This window comes from Bubalus bubalis, chromosome 23, assembly GCF_019923935.1.
Source record: "Bubalus bubalis isolate 160015118507 breed Murrah chromosome 23, NDDB_SH_1, whole genome shotgun sequence".
NCBI classification, from domain to species: domain Eukaryota; kingdom Metazoa; phylum Chordata; class Mammalia; order Artiodactyla; family Bovidae; genus Bubalus; species Bubalus bubalis.
Genome location: NC_059179.1, coordinates 39,813,835 through 39,832,861, shown reverse-complemented (window position 1 = coordinate 39,832,861; position 19,027 = coordinate 39,813,835). Strand labels below are relative to the sequence as shown.

Sequence of the window (19,027 nt, the reverse complement as noted above, 5' to 3'; positions counted from 1 at the left end):
ACCTCTAAGTACTGCATCTAATATTTCTCAACATGGCTATCCATTCTACTGACATGCATCAATAGAAAAGATAAGCATTTGATACAATGCATGTCTAGCAATCCTTTATTTTTATTAACGTTAATCATACAGAAAATACAGGAATACATTCCACATGTTTAAAAATGTAAACATTACATATAAAATTAATATTTCCTTTCACCACTGTTCCCCATTCCATGGAAATCCTTTAAATCTAATCCAAACCCCATTTTATGAGTTCTCTCATATAAGAAGACTAGCAGAGAAAGAACAACTGGTTACCACTGCTGGCATTAGTCCTTTCAACCTTACTTGAGCTTAACAACGACTTTTTTAAAATATTTACTTATTTATGGTTGCACTGGATCTTAGTTGCAGTGTGCAGGCTCAGCAGCCTCGGCTCAAGGGCTCAGTCACTCCTCAGCATATGGGATATTAGTTCCCTGACCAAGGATCAAACCCACATCCCCTGCATTGGAAGATGGACTCAACCCCTGGACCACTGAGAAAGTACCACCAATGACTTTTTAAACATGCATAATTTAGGGAATTTCCCAGCAGTCTAGTGGTTAGAACTCCGAGCTTCCATTACAAGGGCCATAGTTCAGTCCCTAGTCCAGGAAATAAAATCCCATGTTCTTTGAGAATGAGCCCCTAGCATTTTTTTTTTAATGCAACACAGCTTTATCTAGTCTTTTCAAAGCATTCAATTTAGCCTTCATAGAAACAGGAAGTCATTCCTTTTGTACTTACAGTTATTGGGATTATTTAGTTATGTAATTACAGTATCAAGTAAAACAAGTATGAACAGGTATGGAAATAAACACAACCCATAATCTACCAGAAGACAGGGCTTCCTACCCAGTCTCCACCAGCCTTCAGAGCATCCAACACATCTACCAATATATTCCGCAGAGGCAGTGAGGAATGCTGGTTAATCTTAAGTGAGGTTCAATTAAAAGAGCTCCTACTGACAGAAATACATACACAATACATATTCTCTGTGCCAGACACTTGAAGTGAGTAAAGTATCTGTGTGAAAATAATTTTATTTTTCTGATTTTTTTTTCCTTCTGGCTCGCCTTTTTCCAAGACTGTTTCTGATTTGACCGGTTCAGTGGGATTTTTAAGACAATTCAAAAATAACATTTCTTTGGTACTCAGCCTTCTTTATGGTCCAATGCTCCAGCCACACACAACTACTAAAAAAACCATAGCTTTGTCTATACGGACCTTTGTTGGCAAAGTGATGTATCTGCTTTTAAATACGCTGTCTAGCTTTCCTTCCAAGGAACAAGAGTCTTTTAATTTCATGGCTGCAGTCACCATGAAGCCCAAGAAAATAAAATCTGTCACTGCTTCCAATTTTTCCCCTTCAGTTTGCTATAAAGTGATGGGACCAGATGCCATGACCTTAATATTTTTTAATGTTGAGTTTCAAGCCAGCTTATACACAAAAGAATTTACAATTATATCCACATGCCAAATTACTAACATTTATTTACTACATACTCCAAAGTCCTAACATAATATTCAATAACCAATATGTAAATTCTTGAAGAGCTTCTGCAGATTATGCCTCTGGTAAGAGCTTAGAGTCTGCATTCGAACCAGACGAATCAGAGGATGGAAATGCGCTGCTGTGAAGGAAAAAGAGAATTAGGAAAGGCAATCATAGTTGGCTCTCTTTTCCTTTCTTCTGTGTCAGGCTGACAATAAGAATACTTATGTGTTTCTCTGCCATTTCAAGTTGACACTCCAAACTAATAAATTTAAGCCAAATGACTCACTGCTCCTTTTATACTTTAAGGCTTAGGTGCTTACAAATTTAACACTGCTTTATCTTTTTGGTGACTTGAACTTTGGCTGTTTTTGAAATGTATATCTGTTTATGCTTCTTGCCTTAAAGTCTGTTTTGATATTATTATGAGCACATCAGTTTTCAGTAGGTTAGCATTTGCTTGGTTTCTCTTTTTTCTATCCTTTTACTTTTGGCCTTTCTCTATACATATACATATACTTAAGGTATTTGTCTTAAAAGTAGCTTGTAGATGAATTTTATTTTTCCATTATGAAAAGCTTTGCTTTTAAACTACTAAATCCATTCATGGGCTTCCCTGGTGGCTCAGCGGTAAAGAACCCGCCTTCCAACGCAGGTGTAATCTTGCCTGGGAAATCTCATGGACAGAGGAGCTTCGCGGGCAACACTCCATGGGATCACAGAGTCAGACTTGACTTAGTGACTAAACAAGTCCATTTATACATAATGCAATTGTTAAAATATTTAAGAATCATTCTACTGTCTTACCATTTCTTCACCTGTTCTATACACTTTCTTTCCTTGTCTTCTTTTGGATTGAGTTTTAAAATTATTATTCCATTTCTTCCCTTTATTAGTTTTTTATAATCTTTTATTATTCTATTAGTGGTTATATTGCAGGGTCTGATAACATGAGCCCTAACTTACAAAAGCCTAATGTAAATAAGTACTTTTGCCAGTTCCTGGACAGGGAAAAGACCTATTATTGTTGTGTGTTTTCATTCTGTGTTCATTTTAAACCTCATATAAAGCTAACTTTGTTTAAATTTACCAACATTTACTCCTTCCATTATTTTCCGTTCCTTCCAACATTTCCACACTCCTATCTGGAATCATTTTCCTTTTACCTGAAGAACTCCTTAGTATTTATTTTAGTGCAGGTACTAGTGGTGACAAATTCAGTTTGTTTGGCTCAAAATGTCTTTTTTTCCTTAATTTTTGAAGGTATAAAATTCTAGACAGGCACTTTGAAGGTATCATTCCACTGTCTTCCGGCTTCCACTGTTCCTACCGAAGCTTTATTGAATACCATTGAATTTAATGTGTAGCTTTTCTTTGGCTGCTTTAGGATGTTTTGACTTCAGCTTTTATCAGTTTTACTATGAGATGCTCAAGTGTGGTTTTCTTCATATTTTTTCCTCTTGCAGTTCAAAGTATTTCTTGATATTGTGACTGTAAGAAACAATCTCTGACTAGTTTCTCTTGATCTCATTTTTTAAAATGTACCAAGTATCTTTAAATGATCTGTTATATAGCATAGTAACACACTATGCATTCTAAGAGAATCTAATCATTGGGTAATATCCTAATGGCTTTGTTGTTGTTGTTTAGTCACTAAGTCATTTCCGACTCTTTTGTGACCTCATGGACTGTAGCCTGCCAGGCTCTTCTGTCTATGGGATTTCCCAGGCAAGAAAACAGGAGTGGGTTGCCATCTTCTTCTGCAGGGGATATTCCTGACCCAGGGGTTGAACCTGCATCCTCTGCATTGGCAAGTCAATTCTTTACTACTGAGCCAACATGGCTTATCTCAAGATAAATTATGTTCCAATTTGAAGGATCCTGCCTTTTCTTTTTTTAAAATAAATCTTTGGTAGGAATTTAAATTCAGTCCACTGTGTGCATAAAATCTATTTCATTGACACCTATTGCATAAGCTATTAATTGGCCATTTAGTACTTTTAAATGAGTATAACCATAAGTCTATAGATTTTATGTAAGTTTATGCTCAGATGGCAAAGAATCTGCCTGCAATGCAGGAGACCTGGGTTCGATCTGTGCACCAGGAAGATCCCTTGGAGAAGGGAATGGCTATCCACTCTATTCTTGCCTGGAGAATTCTATGGACAGAGGAGCGTGGCAGGCTACAATCCATGGGGTCACAAAGAGTCGGACATGACTGAGCAACTAAATTGCATGAATTTAAATTTCTACTAAAAGATATGGACTCACAGTATGTTTAATACAATTTTTTGCTTTCTATTTAAGGCCATTTCTATTTTTACAAAACTACATCAAGAAAAATACTTTCCCTAAAAGGAACAGAAATAAAGTAGTATATTCTTTTGACTATATTTCAAGGAGCATCATACACCATTGTACATCAAGTAAGTAGAAATACAAGTAATACTACCACACAACAATGCTGTTTTTTTCCACTGTCAGATATCTGTAGTTAAAAGTACATCATATTGGGCTTCTAATATTCTCAGTGACCAAAGAGTCAATCATTAATTTGTTCATCTTCCAAACACAGTAGCTACTCAGTGTTTCTTGATTGATTGCTCTATTGCCTACTAAAGTGTCCTAAGTCTGCACATACAGAAAACTGACAGTGACTCATAATAAGGAGAGTGTCTGGGACATGAGGTACATTTATTAGGGTCCATTTCAAAGGTACCAAATGGTGCAATCAGAAGCATGCTCAGCTTAACCTACTAATTCAAACTCAGCCTAATAACAAAATCCCTAATAATGACCTGCCATAAAATTAATCTATTATAATCTATAAAAATATAAAGGCTTTTCTATCTATAACAGTCCTAGGAAACTACAAAAGTTTAAGTATCAATGGGCAAAATAAGTTTCTATTACAAGAGTACATTTTCCATATAACTGTGTCTTTTTCTTGCTAAAGTTCTAAGTAAGATGCTTCCTTACATATTTATTTAAAATGTTAATGTATTACATACTTTCTTACCTATTAAACCCCAGCATACTAAATATAATTGGGGTTATTTATGGTGAAGGCTTATCATCATGAAGATAAACCACTGTTTTGAGGAGTGACACAAGTATACTGTGAGGCTGGAGGTCACAGGCCTCTCTGCTTGAAGGAACACAAGCCCACAGGCTGTAACAAACCTGACAGCCAAGTCAAAGTCAATTAGATGAATAACCTTCATTTTCTGCCCTGGATGGCTGATACTGGCCAGATCTAAGTAAGTGAGGTTTTTTGAATCAAAAATATCGTTTTTAAAACACAATTAGACCTGATAATAATTTGATTGTAATCACTTCAAAATGTTCAGGAAGATAAAATGTTCAATAAGATAAAAACCTTAATAAGAACATAAAGGAGGAAATAATATAAATATAGGAAACACCTTTATAGGTGGCCCATACATACACTCAGTCACTCTTACCTGTACAAGATTCTTCTCTTTATGGAGTTAGGAACTTTTAATATCACTGCCATAGCAATCACTGAGAAAACAACTGGAGTTTAAGAACAAATTCATTTATAACTGGACAGCAGAATGACTGAAACAGAAGAGGCAAGCTGGCCTACCTCTAATGTATCTCTCTGCCTGAGGATATAAAAATCTGTCAGTTAGAGATATGCTCAGAACTAAGCAGCATGCTTGTCTGATGCCCTTGGGAAAGCTCAGAACTGTGGGTCACCTTCATGTGTCTCATTCAAGCACTGCTTCTACCAGGGTGGTGGAACCATCCACACCAAGGAGACTGGAGCACAGATCAAGGACAAAGGAGGTGATGGGAAATTCTGAAGCATAAAGTAATGGAGCAGACAGAGGGGAGCAAAGAGAGGAGGGAAGGGTCATTCAGCACCTAGGTACCTGGGGAGAGAGTAAAAGGAAGACAGAAGCAAAAAAGAGCAACCAAAAGATGCCAAAGAAAGGAGCCCCTTGCCCCTTAGCCCGCCTGCTTCCAAGACCCAAAGCTATTAACTGAATAGATCAGCTAAACTACAATGAAAGAATCTTTTAAGGGTTAAACAGGAACATAGTAACCAACATGAATCTTACTTCCAAAATTCATGAGTTCTGAGACCCTCATGAATCAAAGTTGCTCAGTCATGTCCGACTGTTTGTGATCCCATGGACTATACAGTCCATGGGATTCTCCAGGCCAGAATACTGGAGTGGGTAGCCTTTCCCTTCTCCAGGGCATCTTCCCAACCCAGGGATCAAACCCAGGTCTCCCATATTGCAGGCGGATTCTTTACCAGCTGAGCCACAAGGGAAGCCATGAATGAAAAACTGAATATAAAATGACTTTTTCAATTACACTTTACATTATCTGGTAGAAATGTTATATGACAATACTGTTAATCTTTAAGATTCTTCCCTCAAAGCAACTTTCAGTTCAGTTCAGTTGCTCAGTCATGTCCAACTCTTTGCGACCCCATGAATCGCAGCACGCCAGGCCTCCCTGTCCATCACCAACTCCTGGAGTTCACCCAAACTCATGTGCATCGAGTCGGTGATGCCATCCAGCCATCTCATCCTCTGTCGTCCCCTTCTCCTCCTGCCCCCAATCCCTCCCAGCATCAGGGTCTTTTCCAATGAGTCAACTCTTCGCATGAGGTGGCCAACATATTGGAGTTTCAGCCTCAGCACCAGTCCTTCCAATGAACACCCAGGACTGGTCTCCTTTAGAATGGACTGGTTGGATCTCCTTGCAGTCCAAGGGACTCTCAAGAGTCTTCTCCAGCACCATAGTTCAAAAGCATCAATTCTTCGGCGCTCAGCTTTCTTCAGAGTCCAACTCTCACATCCATACATGACCACTGGAAAAACCATAGCCTTGACTAGACGGACCTTTGTTGGCAAAGTAATGTCTCTGCTTTTCAATATGCTACCTAGGTTGGTCATAACTTTCCTTCCAAGGAGTAAGCGTCTTTTCATTTCATGGCTGCAGTCACCAACTGCAGTGATTTTGGAGCCCCAAAAAATAAAGTCTGACACTGTTTCCACTGTTTCCCCATCTATTTGCCATGAAGTGATGGAACCAGATGCCATGATCTTCATTTTCTGAATGCTGAGCTTTAAGCCAACTTTTTCACTCTTCACTTTCACTTTCATCAAGAGGCTCTTTAGTTCCTCTTCACTTTCTGCCATAAGGGTGGTGTTATCTGCATATCTGAGGTTATTGATATTTCTCCCGGCAATCTTGATTCCACCTTGTGCTTCTTCCAGCCCAGCGTTTCTCATGATGTACTCTGCATATGAGTTAAATAAGCAGGGTGACAATATGCAGACTTGACGTACTCCTTTTCCTATTTGGAACCAGTCTGTTGTTCCATGTCCAGTTCTAACTGTTGCTTCCTGACCTGCATATAGGTTTCTCAAGAGGCAGGTCAGGTGGTCTGGTATTCCCATCTCTTTCAGAATTTTCCACAGTTTATTGTGATCCACACAGTCAAAGGTTTTGGCATAGTCAATAAAGCAGAAATAGATGTTTTTCTGGAACTCTCTTGCCTTTTTGATGATCCAGCGGATGTTGGCAATTTGATCTCCGGTTCCTCTGCCTTTTCTAAAACCAGCTTGAACATCTGGAAGTTCACGGTTCATGAATTGCTGAAGCCTGGCTTGGAGAATTTTGAGCATTACTTTACTAGCGTGTGAGATGAGTGCAATTGTGCGGTAGTTTGAGCATTCTTTGGCATTGCCTTTCTTTGGGATTGGAATAAAAACTGACCTTTTGAAAAAAGTCACCTTTAAGGTATTAAAAGGTAGATTATTAAATAAGATAAAATCAGAAGTAGTGACAAAAGGATACAAAAAAGTATTCTGACAAATATTTTCAGTGGCTTTATTGAGATATAATTTATATACCATAAAATTCACTCATTTTAAGTGTAAACAAGCCAATGATTTTAATGAATTTATAGTTGTGCAACCATTATCAAAATCCTTACATGTTTCTATAATATGAGTCATCAGTAGACAATAAAACAATCTTCTCCCACAATGCAATTGTACACAGACTATGAAACTCATATTTAAACACCAGTACTATCTAAAGGCTGTGCCCAAGAAGCAGGCCTCAAGCAGGGGCCCTGCCAGGCTTTTCTTCCCTTTTCTCTAGTGCCCCTGAGGGGTGGGCCTTTCTAATGGCTTTTTAGGAAAGTATGAAAGCAATGCTGGTGAAATTCCACTCATTCACACTGTAGGTATAAAAATATTTCATATCACTGAGTGTCACAGCAAAGTCCCCATAGACAGCAAGGGACCAAAATCACACTTTTAAAATCATATACATAATACATTGTGCCATTTTAAGGATCTCAATATCCTCACCACTTTAAAAGTGGAGAAGCAGATGGTGATACTATTTTAATGAATGGGAGAGACTTGAGTGAATTGTGTCTGTTGCTATTCAATACTAGGAGTAGTAATTCTCCTAATTACTAAACAAAGAGCCCCTATTGCTAAATAAATCAGGATTCCTGACAATTCTCTCTTCAAACTAGTTCTGAATACATGGTGGATATATTTGCATTTTATAGTCAGATATTTCATACCCTAACAAGCTTATCCTCGTGGAGCTAGTGGTAAAGAACCCACCTGCCAATGCGGGAGATCTAAGAGACACAGGTCCGATCCCTAGGTTGGGAAGATACCTTGAAGGAGGAAATGGCAACCCACTCCGGTATTCTTGCCTGGAGAATACCATGAACAGAGGAGCCTGGCGGGTTCCAGTCCATGGGGTCACAAAGAGTCAGACACGACTAAAGCAAATTAGCACGCATGCATGCACAGTCTTCAGGACACATACCCACAGGGGATACATTCCAGGATTCTCAGCAGATGCCTGAAACTGCAGATAGAACCAAACCTTATATACACATTCATTCTTGAACACTGGGGTCATTACTAAGTAAAATAAGTGTTACTTGAACACAGCACTATGATTCCAACAGCCAATCTGATAACTGAACCAATTATGTGACTAAATGGGCTGGAAACATACTGTGTGGATACGCTGGACAAAGGGATGACTCATATCCCAGGCCAGAGGGCACAGAGACATCACACTACTCAGAACACCATGCAATTTACAACTCGTGAATTGTTTATTTCTGGAATTTCCCATTTAATATTTTTGGACCATGGCTGACCACAGGTAACTGAAACTTCAGAAAGGGAAACTACGGGCTGGGGTGTGGCAGGGGGAGGACTACTGTATATTTTAAAGAGCTTTTGTAATACATTTAAAACCTCCAGCCTCAGCCATCTTGGGGGTTTCCCAGGTGTCGCTAGTGTAGGATACATAAGAGAGGTGGGTTCAATCTCTGGGTTTGGAAAACCCCTTGGAGAAGGGCATAGAAACCCACTCCAGAATTCTTGCCTGGAGAATCCCATGGACAGAGGGGTCTGGCAGGCTACACTCCATAGAGTCACACAGAGTCGGACATGACTAAAGCAACTTAGCATGTACTCCATCTTTTCAAAGTTATCTGTGTGATGATATACTATCTCCTGGATGGAGGGCATTCCTACTAAGGTGATGTCTGAGTTGAAGTCAGAATTATTTCAGTAGGGTAATTTGGACAGGGTCAGGGTGGGGAAAGTGAGAGGAGAGCAGTTGTTGGCAGAGTAAGCCGTGTGCAAAAAGATCCCTGTGACTGAGAAAACACATTTCAGGCCTCAGCTGAGACATCACTTCCTCAGGGATGCCTTCCATCCAGGAACCCCATCCCCACCAGTCATGCCCCTCTGCTACGTGCTTCACAATATCCCACATTTGTCTTCTTCAGAAGCTTAAGTTTAATGATAAAACTCTGATCGGGCAATTAATGTCTAGCTCTTGGATTTGACTCTATGCTCCTGGAAGCTTTGCATTTTGTTCACCCTGTAGCCCCCAGCCTACAACAGGCACTCTGTAAATATCTGTTAAATATTTTAATATCTGTTAAATATTAATATTCTGTGCTGAATATTTTTGAATAGCCACTGGACAGGGGGATACAGCAGTGAGCACAACAAACACAGCCCCTGTTTTGGAGCTTATCCTCTAGAGAGGGAAGAAGAAGACAAACAGAAAAGAAGAAAACAAAAAATTCATGTGTCGTTACAACTGTGGTAAGATCTGACCATCCTTCTGACTTCCTCCTGGACACTACAAGGAACAGAAGACAATGATTTTTCATGGAGCTTTACCTTTCCTTCATCTATTTACACATTACATGTTCCTTCGACTTTCTGTTCCTCATCCTAATAAATCCCAACCGATCAAAGCAGAGTCAGACACTTTCAGGCTGTCAAAGACAAGACTCATTAGACCCTGGCTGAAAGTCTACCGGCCTGCAAATGTCTAGGGGAAGAGACCTTCCAAACTGAAGAAAGGCCAACTATTCTAAATAGTTTGCTTTCTAGGCACCAGGGTTAATAGAACCATTTGAGGGGCAGAGCTTGCTATAAAAGGAAGGGCAATTATCAGCAAAGGATTCCACAACCAAATAATACTTCTAAACTCTTTTCTACCACACATTTTTCTAAATGGGCACACAACTTATAAAATATAACCTTCATTAATGCTACTAATATTTCACTTCTAAAAACATTGCTTTTATAATCCCCACCATGTCGTCTTTTAGTGACATGTTAGTATCATTAGTTTCAGTAAAAATTAGTGTTACTGGAAAAAACAGTCTAAGTTTAACATTTATTCAAAATTATACATTCAGAACTTAAAGTGTTCTCTAGTGATATGTTTGACCTTTAAAACTAAGGAAAAAATAATAATAATAGCCAGCATCTACTGAATGCCTACTATTATCAGAAGCCATGCTAAGCACTTAATGAGAGTTTTATTAAACTTACCATAACCATATCTAGGTGGTATCATCACCCAGCAACTGAGGCTTGGATAAATAACCTGATCCAAGGCAATCATGTGACCTCAAGCTTAGTCCAGTGCTGGGGCCAGTGCCTACCCAGTGCTATTTGGGGAATGGCCTATTCCACTGTAAGAGAAAAGGGCAGATGCAAAGGTGAGAATTCTCCTGGACATGCTTTTGTAGTGAGCATTCCAGAGGATGTTAGGTTCCTATTATGGATTGAATTAGGTCCCCTGAAAATTCATTATGTTGGAGTCCTAACCCCCAGAGCCTCAGAATGTGAGCCTGTTTTAAAGAATGGGATCTTTAAAGCTGTAATTAAGTTAAATGAGGTCATTAGGGTGCACTCTAATCCCTAATGACCGGTGTCCTTATAAGAGGAAATCTGGAGACACACACAGAGTGAAAATAATGTGAAGACACAAGAAGAAGATCGCCATCTACAAGCCAACAAAAGAGGCCTCAGAAGAAACCAACCCTGATGACTAGATCTTAGACTTTAAGCCTCCAGAACGACAAGAAAATAAATGTGTTTAAGCCCCCAAGTTTGAGGAACTTTGCTGCAGCAGCCTAGCAAACTAATGCCGTTCCAAAGTCACGACTGCCTGATGACAGTCACAGCTCACCCACGCCGCTTTTAGACTGTCAATGACAACTGTTCAAGTAAACTTCGTTCCCATCTCACTAGGCAAGAACAGAAATTCATGCATTAATATGTAGAGAATAAGTAGGAGGGAAAGAGGAGTGAGAAAGAGTTTACGTACAGACATTTTCTTCCCCTCATCTTCTACCCCCAGAAGGTAAGATGCTCCCATGGGAAAGTGCACTTAGAGTGATTATTTCAGTTCTAACACATATCAGGAGCACACTCCCAGCGGGCAAGTTGATAGTGTGGTCAAAGCAAGAGCTTAGGTGGAACACAGGGTGGGGAGGAAATGAGGCATGCCCAGGACAGAGGATGAAGAAAGAGAAGGCGGGAAGAGCAAGCTGGATGCTCAGAGCATGGGAGCCGGGGTGGAGTGGTACCCAGGGTGGGGCTGCAGTTCTCCGGGTGAGGGAAAGAGCAGCTGGGGGCCCAGAAAAGAGATTTTCCCTTGTTTTTTTCCCCTGTATCCTTTCTTAACAGCCAAACCTTAGAAGTGATGCGGCAAGAGGGGACAGGGCAGGGGCAGGGGGGAAGTACAGAGATTAGGAGCGTGAAAAACTTTCCCAGCCCCATTTACTTCTATTTATTATTTTATTATTTTCTCTAGTTCACTCTATTCCCTCACTTTTCCCTCTTCCAAAATATCTGCCTACCAACTTCTTTTTGGTCCAAAGAAAGGCATGAGGTACAAGGAGGGAAGGTGCATGTAAACAGGGGCTGACCACAAAAGACCATAAGAAATGCCCCCACCTGCCTAAAGACCATCCTTTCACTGCATCAAACTCACCAACCAGTAGCATATTTGTACACTGCTTTAGGAAATGACTTGGGGTTTGTCTGCCAAGTTCAAACCCTCCTGCTTTGACCGACTGTCCTGCTTAGTGTAGTGGGCATGTTTGAACTTTGTGACCAGGGGAGGCCCCTGACTCAGACTGAGCCAAAAAGGGTCTCTTCCCTAGGGTCTTAACTAGAGAGCCAGTCAATCTCCAGAAGTTATAGGGAACATCAGATGCTGGTTGGCTTGAGGGCTAAGGTCGGTCTGAGTACCACATAAGGACAGAACATACACAAACACAAAGAAACCCAAAAGAAGACAAGAATGTATAAGAGATGTACAGACTCAAGTGATGGTCAGAGACTGTCTGCCACAAAATGTAATCTCAGATTCTGAACAAATCAACTTTTTGGTTTTGTTCCCTTGAATTCTAACAAAAACTTGTTTGCATAAACTGATAGGTTTGTATTTGCAACCAAAAGAATTGATAAAATAGTGATAATTTACTAAGCACCTTTAGGTATATTACCTCACGTGAGACCCACAATACCCTCAGGAAAAAAAAGTGAGCAGTTATTTTCACTCGTTTTATAGTTTACAAGGAAGTAGAGGCTCTGGGGCATTGGGGGCCCCAATGAACTAGCCTCCTGGGATGCAAACCCTTGTGAAGCCCCTTCCCATGTTGGTTCTGGGTTTGGCTGTGTGACCTCCTCTGACCAATGGGATATTACCAAGTTCAGTGATGCAAGTAGAGGCTTGATAAGCCCTTCTACACTGGAACTTGTCACCTCAGCACCCTGAAAGGATGTCCAGGTATCCAGGAGACAGAGAGGGCCCAAAAAGAGGCCTCGTGAGATGAGCTACATGGAAGAAATGCCACATGAAGGAAAACTAAGATGCCCCAGGCAAACCCCTAGCTGAGTGCTGCCACTCAGATGACCCTGGCCAACAGGCAAAAAGGGCAGAAGAGCCACGTGTCAACCCACAGAACTTGAGATACTCTAAACTGTTACTGTCTTAAGGCTTTAAAACTTTTGTGGCAGTTTATTACACAGCAACAGATGAAACAGATGTTATGTAATTTCTCTCATATCTCAAAGCTCTAATAAATAAAGCTTGAATTTAGGTCTCTTGACTCATGTCAGTGATTTATTCATTGTTTCAAGATGTAACTGAAATTGGAGAAAAATAACTCAAAAGTTTCATATGCTTCACTTAAACAATAGAAAATGAATTTTAGCTCAGAACATTCAACTGTGAAATTATCCTGTCAGCATATAAATGAATTAAAAATATAAGTATGTAAATGTGGACAGGTAGGAGAGTGTGACTAAAATACTTATTAGCATGTTACACAATGTCTAAATGCTTTTCTCCTTTGTACTGAAAGAATTCAAAACTACCAAAGACAGAATGTACAAGAACATTCACAGTGGTCTCATTTCTAATGGCAAAAAAAAGCCCAAAAAAACAAAAATTACCCAATGATGGGGAAAAGGACAAATTATGATATAGTAATACAATAGTGAAGATAGGAACTAAAGTTTCATATATCAAAGTGGACAAATCTCAAAAGAATCCAGTTGTGTGGGGAGGGGCAACAAGTGAAGGAACACAAGTGGCTTAACATCATTTATACAAAATTTCCAAAATATAAAACTTAGCAACATATTATTTAGGGATATATATGTAACAAAAGCAATAATGAAAATCAATGGGCTAATAAGTACAATATTCAAAATCACAGGTTCTCTTGAAGGGAAAGAGACTCTTGCAGAAAGGCAGCAAGAGTTCCAAAGACATTGGTTTCATTTCTTAATCTACATGGTAGATAAATGTGTTTAATTTACAACTAGTATACTGTGTATCAGTGACAAATAGCTCTTTGTGTCAATAAAATATTTAACAAATTTTTTAAATAAAAAAATTAGCAAAAAGAAATTAAGACTCTCTACGGCAATTTGTGCTTTATATTCAGAAATCAACCTGGCTTCCAAATGTGCAATAATTTTACCTTAAAAGAATTTTTTAAAACATACAAGGGTGGCTCCACTCCTGATTGCACAGCAGTAATAGCAAAGCTTCCTATAGCTCTTAACTCACATTAAAATCAGTAACAGCGAAAAAATATATATTTAAATTTTGTGCTTAAAATATTTCAGTTAGTCCTTTTCATGACTTTTTGGAAGCCTATGTAACACCTATCTTTTAACAAAATTCCCTCTGAACTCAGGGCACAGGTGCCTGTCCTGCCAAGGGAGGGTCTGGTGAATGAACCAGACCTTCCATCAATTTGCTTTTCCTGGACAGGACTCCCAGAAGCACCGCACTGTGTACTAACAGACCCTTTCTCTTCCCTGGCCAGAGTTGACTATATGAGGAATAGACAGCTGACCAAAGCCGATCAGTCCTAGTCTGCCACCTGCCTACCTCTCCAGCCTTATTCCCACTATTCTCTCCCTCAAAACCACTGAAGTTGGTGTATCTGTCAGAGCACCTATCACAATTAACAAATAATTATACATTTATTTCAGTGATTAATCACTAATGTCTAGCCTTCCCTCTTAAACCGAAAGCTCCATGACGGTGGGAACAGGTCAGTTTTTGCTCACTATTGTATTCCACTGACTAATGCAATTCCTGAGAGTAGGCATTTAATAAGTTGTTGGGTTTAAGGGGAAGAAAGGATTTTAATATTATGCCTCTTTTCTCTAAAGCTTTATAGGCATCCCTTGGAGATATTGTACATTCAGTTCCAGACTACTGCAATGAAGCAAATACATCAATAAAACAAGTCACACAAATTTTTTTGGTTTCCCAGTGTCTATAAAAGTTGTTTACACCAAACTGTAGTCTACTAAGTGTGCAATGAATTATGTCTAAAAATGTACATACTTTAATTAAAAGTACTTCTTCAATGAACATATTGACTACAATGGAGAAAAGACAGGTTCTTCAGCAAGAGGTGTTGGAAAAGCTGGACAGCTCATGTAAATCAATGAAGTTAAAACACACCCTCACACTCTACAAAAAAATAAACTCAAAATGGTTTAAGTATAAGACGACACCATAAAACTCCTAGATGAGAACAAAGACAAAACATTCTCTGACATAAATCATACCACTGTTTTCTAAGGTCAGTCTCCCCAGGCTATAGACATAAAACCAAAAATAAACAAATGGAACTTAATCCAAACTTATAAGCTTTTATACAACAAAGGAAGCCATAAACAAAATGAAAAGACAATCTACAGAATAGGAGAAAATATTGGCAAACCATGTCACTGACAAGGGCTTAATTTCCAAAATACCACAAACAGCTCATACAACTCAGTAACAAAAAAACAAACAACTCAATCAAAAATGGGCAAAAAATTACCTTAAGTTAACATTTCTCCAAAGACGACATACAGATGGCCAATCGGCAGTTGAAAGAGATGCTCAACAATGCTAATTATTAGAGAAATGTAATCAAAACAATGAGGTACCACCTCACACCAGTCAGAATGGCCATTATTAAAAAGTCCACAAATAACAAATGTTGGAGAGGGTGTGGAGAAAAGGAAACCTTCCAACACTGTTGGTGGGAATGTAAATTGGTGCAGCCACAAAGAAAACAGTATGAAGGTTTCTTTAAAAACTAAAAATACAGTTGCCACATGATCCAGTAATCTCACCCCGGGGGACATACCCAGAGAAAATTATAATTTGAAAAGATACATAGCAATGTACCAAAGTTCATAGCAGCACTATTTATTTATAACAGCCAAGACATGGAAGCAACTAAATGTCCATCAACAGATGAATGGATAAAGAAGATGTGGTATACAGGCAATAGAAAACTATTCAGCCTTAATAAAGAATGAAATAATACCATTTGCAGCAACATGGATAGACCTACAGATTATCATAAAGTAAATAAGCCAGAAAGAGAAAGACAAACACCATATGATATCACTTACCCATGGAATCTAAAATATAACACAAATGAACTTATTTACGAAATAGAGAAAGACTCACAGACTTAAAAAACAAACTTATGGTTACCAAAGGGAAGAAGGATAGGGGAGGGATGAACTAGGAGTTTGGGATTAGCAGATACAAACTTCTATATATAAATATAAAATAGATAAACAAGATCCTACTGTATTACACAGGGAGCTATATTCAGTATCTTATATTAACCTATAATATAAAAGAACATGAAAGTGTATGTGTATGTGTGTATATATATGCATAACTGAATCACTTTGCCGTATACCAGAAACTAACACTGTATATCAACTATCCTTCAATTAAAAAATACTTTCTTACTAAAAAATGTTAACCGTCATCTGAGCCTTCAGTGAATCATAACAGTAACAAAGATCACTGATCACAGATCACCATAACAAATACAAAGTTTGAAATATTGTAAGAATTACCTAAATGTGACACAGAGACATGAAATGATCAAATGCTGCTGGAAAAATGGCACCAATGTATTTGTTGGACTCAGAATTGCCATAAACCTTCAATCTGTAAAAAAACACAACATCTGCAAAGGACAATAAAATGAGGGATGACTGTATTTTTGTTTCCCTTATATGAATGAAGAGGAAAAGTTAAAATTTTACATAACCTCCTTTTCCTTCTGCCTCTATAACTCAGCTTGCCCCTTGCAAAGTCTAGATCACGTAGGTCATGTAGTTTCAGAAAGTGGGGACTTGCAATACTAGGAACTGGAGTTTATCTCACTCACCCTTGTCCTGCTCTTTGCAATCTCCCAGCCCCTGCAAACCTGCTTAATCATGCCTGTCCAGGTCAGGCATCCCCCTCCCCATCTTGACCACTGTTCCTGTGCTCACGAAACTCCTTAGTTTAAACCAGCCTATTAACAGCTAGTGTTGCCCACTACAGTCTGTCTATAAAAGCTCTGTAATCCCTTTGTTCGGGGCTCAGAGCTTGGAGTGTTAACTCCTCTGGGCCCGCTAGCATAATAAACTTGAGTTCTCCAACTCTCCAAAGTGTGGCGCTTGGCTTCTCGAGTACTGGTTTCCGCAACACGGAAATATACCCACTTTGGGTAGATCCAAAATTAAGGTAAAGGAATCCAGGCCATTACAGAATCTACATTTATCCTCAAAGAAGACAATGTCACAGAATGCCACATTAAATTTGACAAGCTTAAAGAGTTTACAGAAACATACCTGAATGAAGCTGAATTTTTCCAATAACACCTTCTACCAACCCCAAACAAATGGGATTCCACGCAAGAAGCAGATCGGTAGCTAAAATAAAATAAGAAGCAGTCATGAGAAAGTATTCATTGGAAAACATTAAAACAATATCTTTATAGAGAACAAACTAGTGGTTACCAGTGGGGAGAGAAGGGACAAGATAAAGGTGACGGAAGGGGAGGCACAAACTACAGGGTGTAAGAGGGCTCAAGGATGGATCATATAATACAGCACACGGGACAGGACCAATATTTCCTGATAACTGTAAATGGAAAGTAACCTTTAACACTGTATAAAAATAAAAAATTTTACAAATAAATGTCACAGAAAAGTCACAAAATGATTTAAAATACACAGTGTCTTTAGCAATGTATTTAAAAATGATCAGCAACCCAAAAGAGCAGGTATCAACACCCAGAACTGAATACATTACTAACAAGCCATTGTAGAGAGGCATTAAATCCGAGGCCTGAGTAAGTTCTCTAACATAAGGACAGTTATGGGAAGATAACTGACATTCTAAAACTCTACTTGGATGGGAGGCAGTACTTTGGCGCCCTGCAGTGGAGGAAGGAGGCTGGTACAATATAAGAGGGCAAAGAGAGGAGTTATCCAAGGTCCTACTGCCAGAGCCAGTCTCAGATCCAGAGATAAGAACTGAGAAACTCCCCACCAGAGATGTCCACTTACTGAATCACACTCCAGAAAATATCCTTTCCCGAAGAAGTTAACACCAAACAAAAGAAATTGGGAAAGCCAGTTCTCTTTCATGTGACTTCTATGGCAACAACAACAGGAATCACTTCTATTTATACTAAGTGCCTACTATGTGCCAGGCATCCCAGTCAGGGTTTCTCACCTGAACCACAGAACAAGACAATGACTTGGATGACTGTATTCTCAATTCTCCCAAGGATGGTAGATCATTTGTACCATTCTAGACACACAGAAAAGAAGCTAATTCATTACACACAACAGATGCCTGAGGACGTTAGGGCTGAATTCTGTTGTGGAACCCAGGCTACAAAAGGCTGTTATACCCATGCAGATAAAGGTAATATTAGTGGTGGTTCAATAGCAGGAAAAGATTAGCAAGAATGAAAACATTATTTCTCTTAGCAGAAATTTTAAATTACATTTTAATTATACCATTTAAATTTTATTTTAATGAAATGTATAATCAATCTGTAACTCATGTGGGTAATTACAAAAGACTTAATAGTCTCCAAATTCATTTGAGTTTTGACTATTGTATCTTGAACATCTTTGTTATTAATGATATATTCAGTGGGAGGCAAAAAAAAAAGTTGACTTCTGTTTTTATTACAAGAATTAAAGTAAAATAGAGAATTAATTTTTTAAAGGCTATTATACATACTATCATTTCTAATCCTGCTGACTCTCTAGCAGTTAGGTACTGCTGCTGCTGCTAAGTCGCTTCAGTCGTGTCCAACTCCGTGCGACCCCATAGACGGCAGCCCACCAGGCTCCTATGTCCCTGGGATTCTCCAGGCAAGAACACTGGAGTGGGTTGCCATTTCCTTCTCCAACACATGAAAGTGAAAAGTGAAAGTGAAGTCGCTCAGTCGTGTCTGACTCTTCGCAACCCCATGGACTGCAGCCTGCCAGGCTCCTCCGTCCATGGGATTTTTCAGGCAAGAGTATTGGAGTGGGTTGCCATTGCCTTCTCTGAGTTAGGTACCAGGAGTCCCAAATCACAGATGAGGAAATGCAGCCTTAGAAAAGTAAAGTGGCCATATCACACAATGGGCCAAGGCCAGAGCTGCAATTCAAAGCCATGTCTACACCACATGGCCTGTGCTCTTAACCATCCAAACACAGAATCTATACACACATGGAACTAATCAATAGACAATATTTACATTTTAAGTAACATGCATTCGTATAAAAGTAATACACTGTAAGATTGGAAAAAACACTTTATCACTTCCATCCT

At 39.1% G+C, this 19,027-nt stretch overlaps 1 protein-coding gene and 1 long non-coding RNA gene across 9 annotated transcripts in view; both read right to left on the bottom strand.

Annotated features, from left to right (window-relative positions):
• Positions 1 to 19,027, bottom strand: part of INPP5F (inositol polyphosphate-5-phosphatase F) — a 93,851-nt gene that overhangs the window by 51,978 nt on the left and 22,846 nt on the right. For 3 of the 8 annotated variants that reach the window (XM_044935079.2, XM_025273804.3, XR_006640519.1), the window contains exon 2: positions 17,041 to 17,121. The exons of 1 other annotated variant lie outside the window; for it this stretch is intronic. Coding sequence is in view for 3 of the 7 variants with exons in the window: in XM_025273804.3 (XP_025129589.3) it covers positions 17,041 to 17,121 (81 nt within the window). In the remaining 4 variants the exon portion in view is untranslated. Of the gene's footprint in view, positions 1 to 10,413; positions 10,557 to 16,275; positions 16,389 to 17,040; positions 17,122 to 19,027 lie in introns of all 8 variants that reach the window. 4 more of the 8 variants (XM_044935077.2, XM_044935078.2, XM_044935082.2 and 1 more) reach the window with 4 other exon arrangements.
• LOC123331358 lies at positions 1,431 to 10,407 on the bottom strand. The gene is made up of 2 exons (XR_006547940.2): positions 8,366 to 10,407; positions 1,431 to 1,661 (listed from the first exon to the last, which is right to left on the bottom strand). It is a non-coding gene; the product is annotated as an uncharacterized LOC123331358 (long non-coding RNA).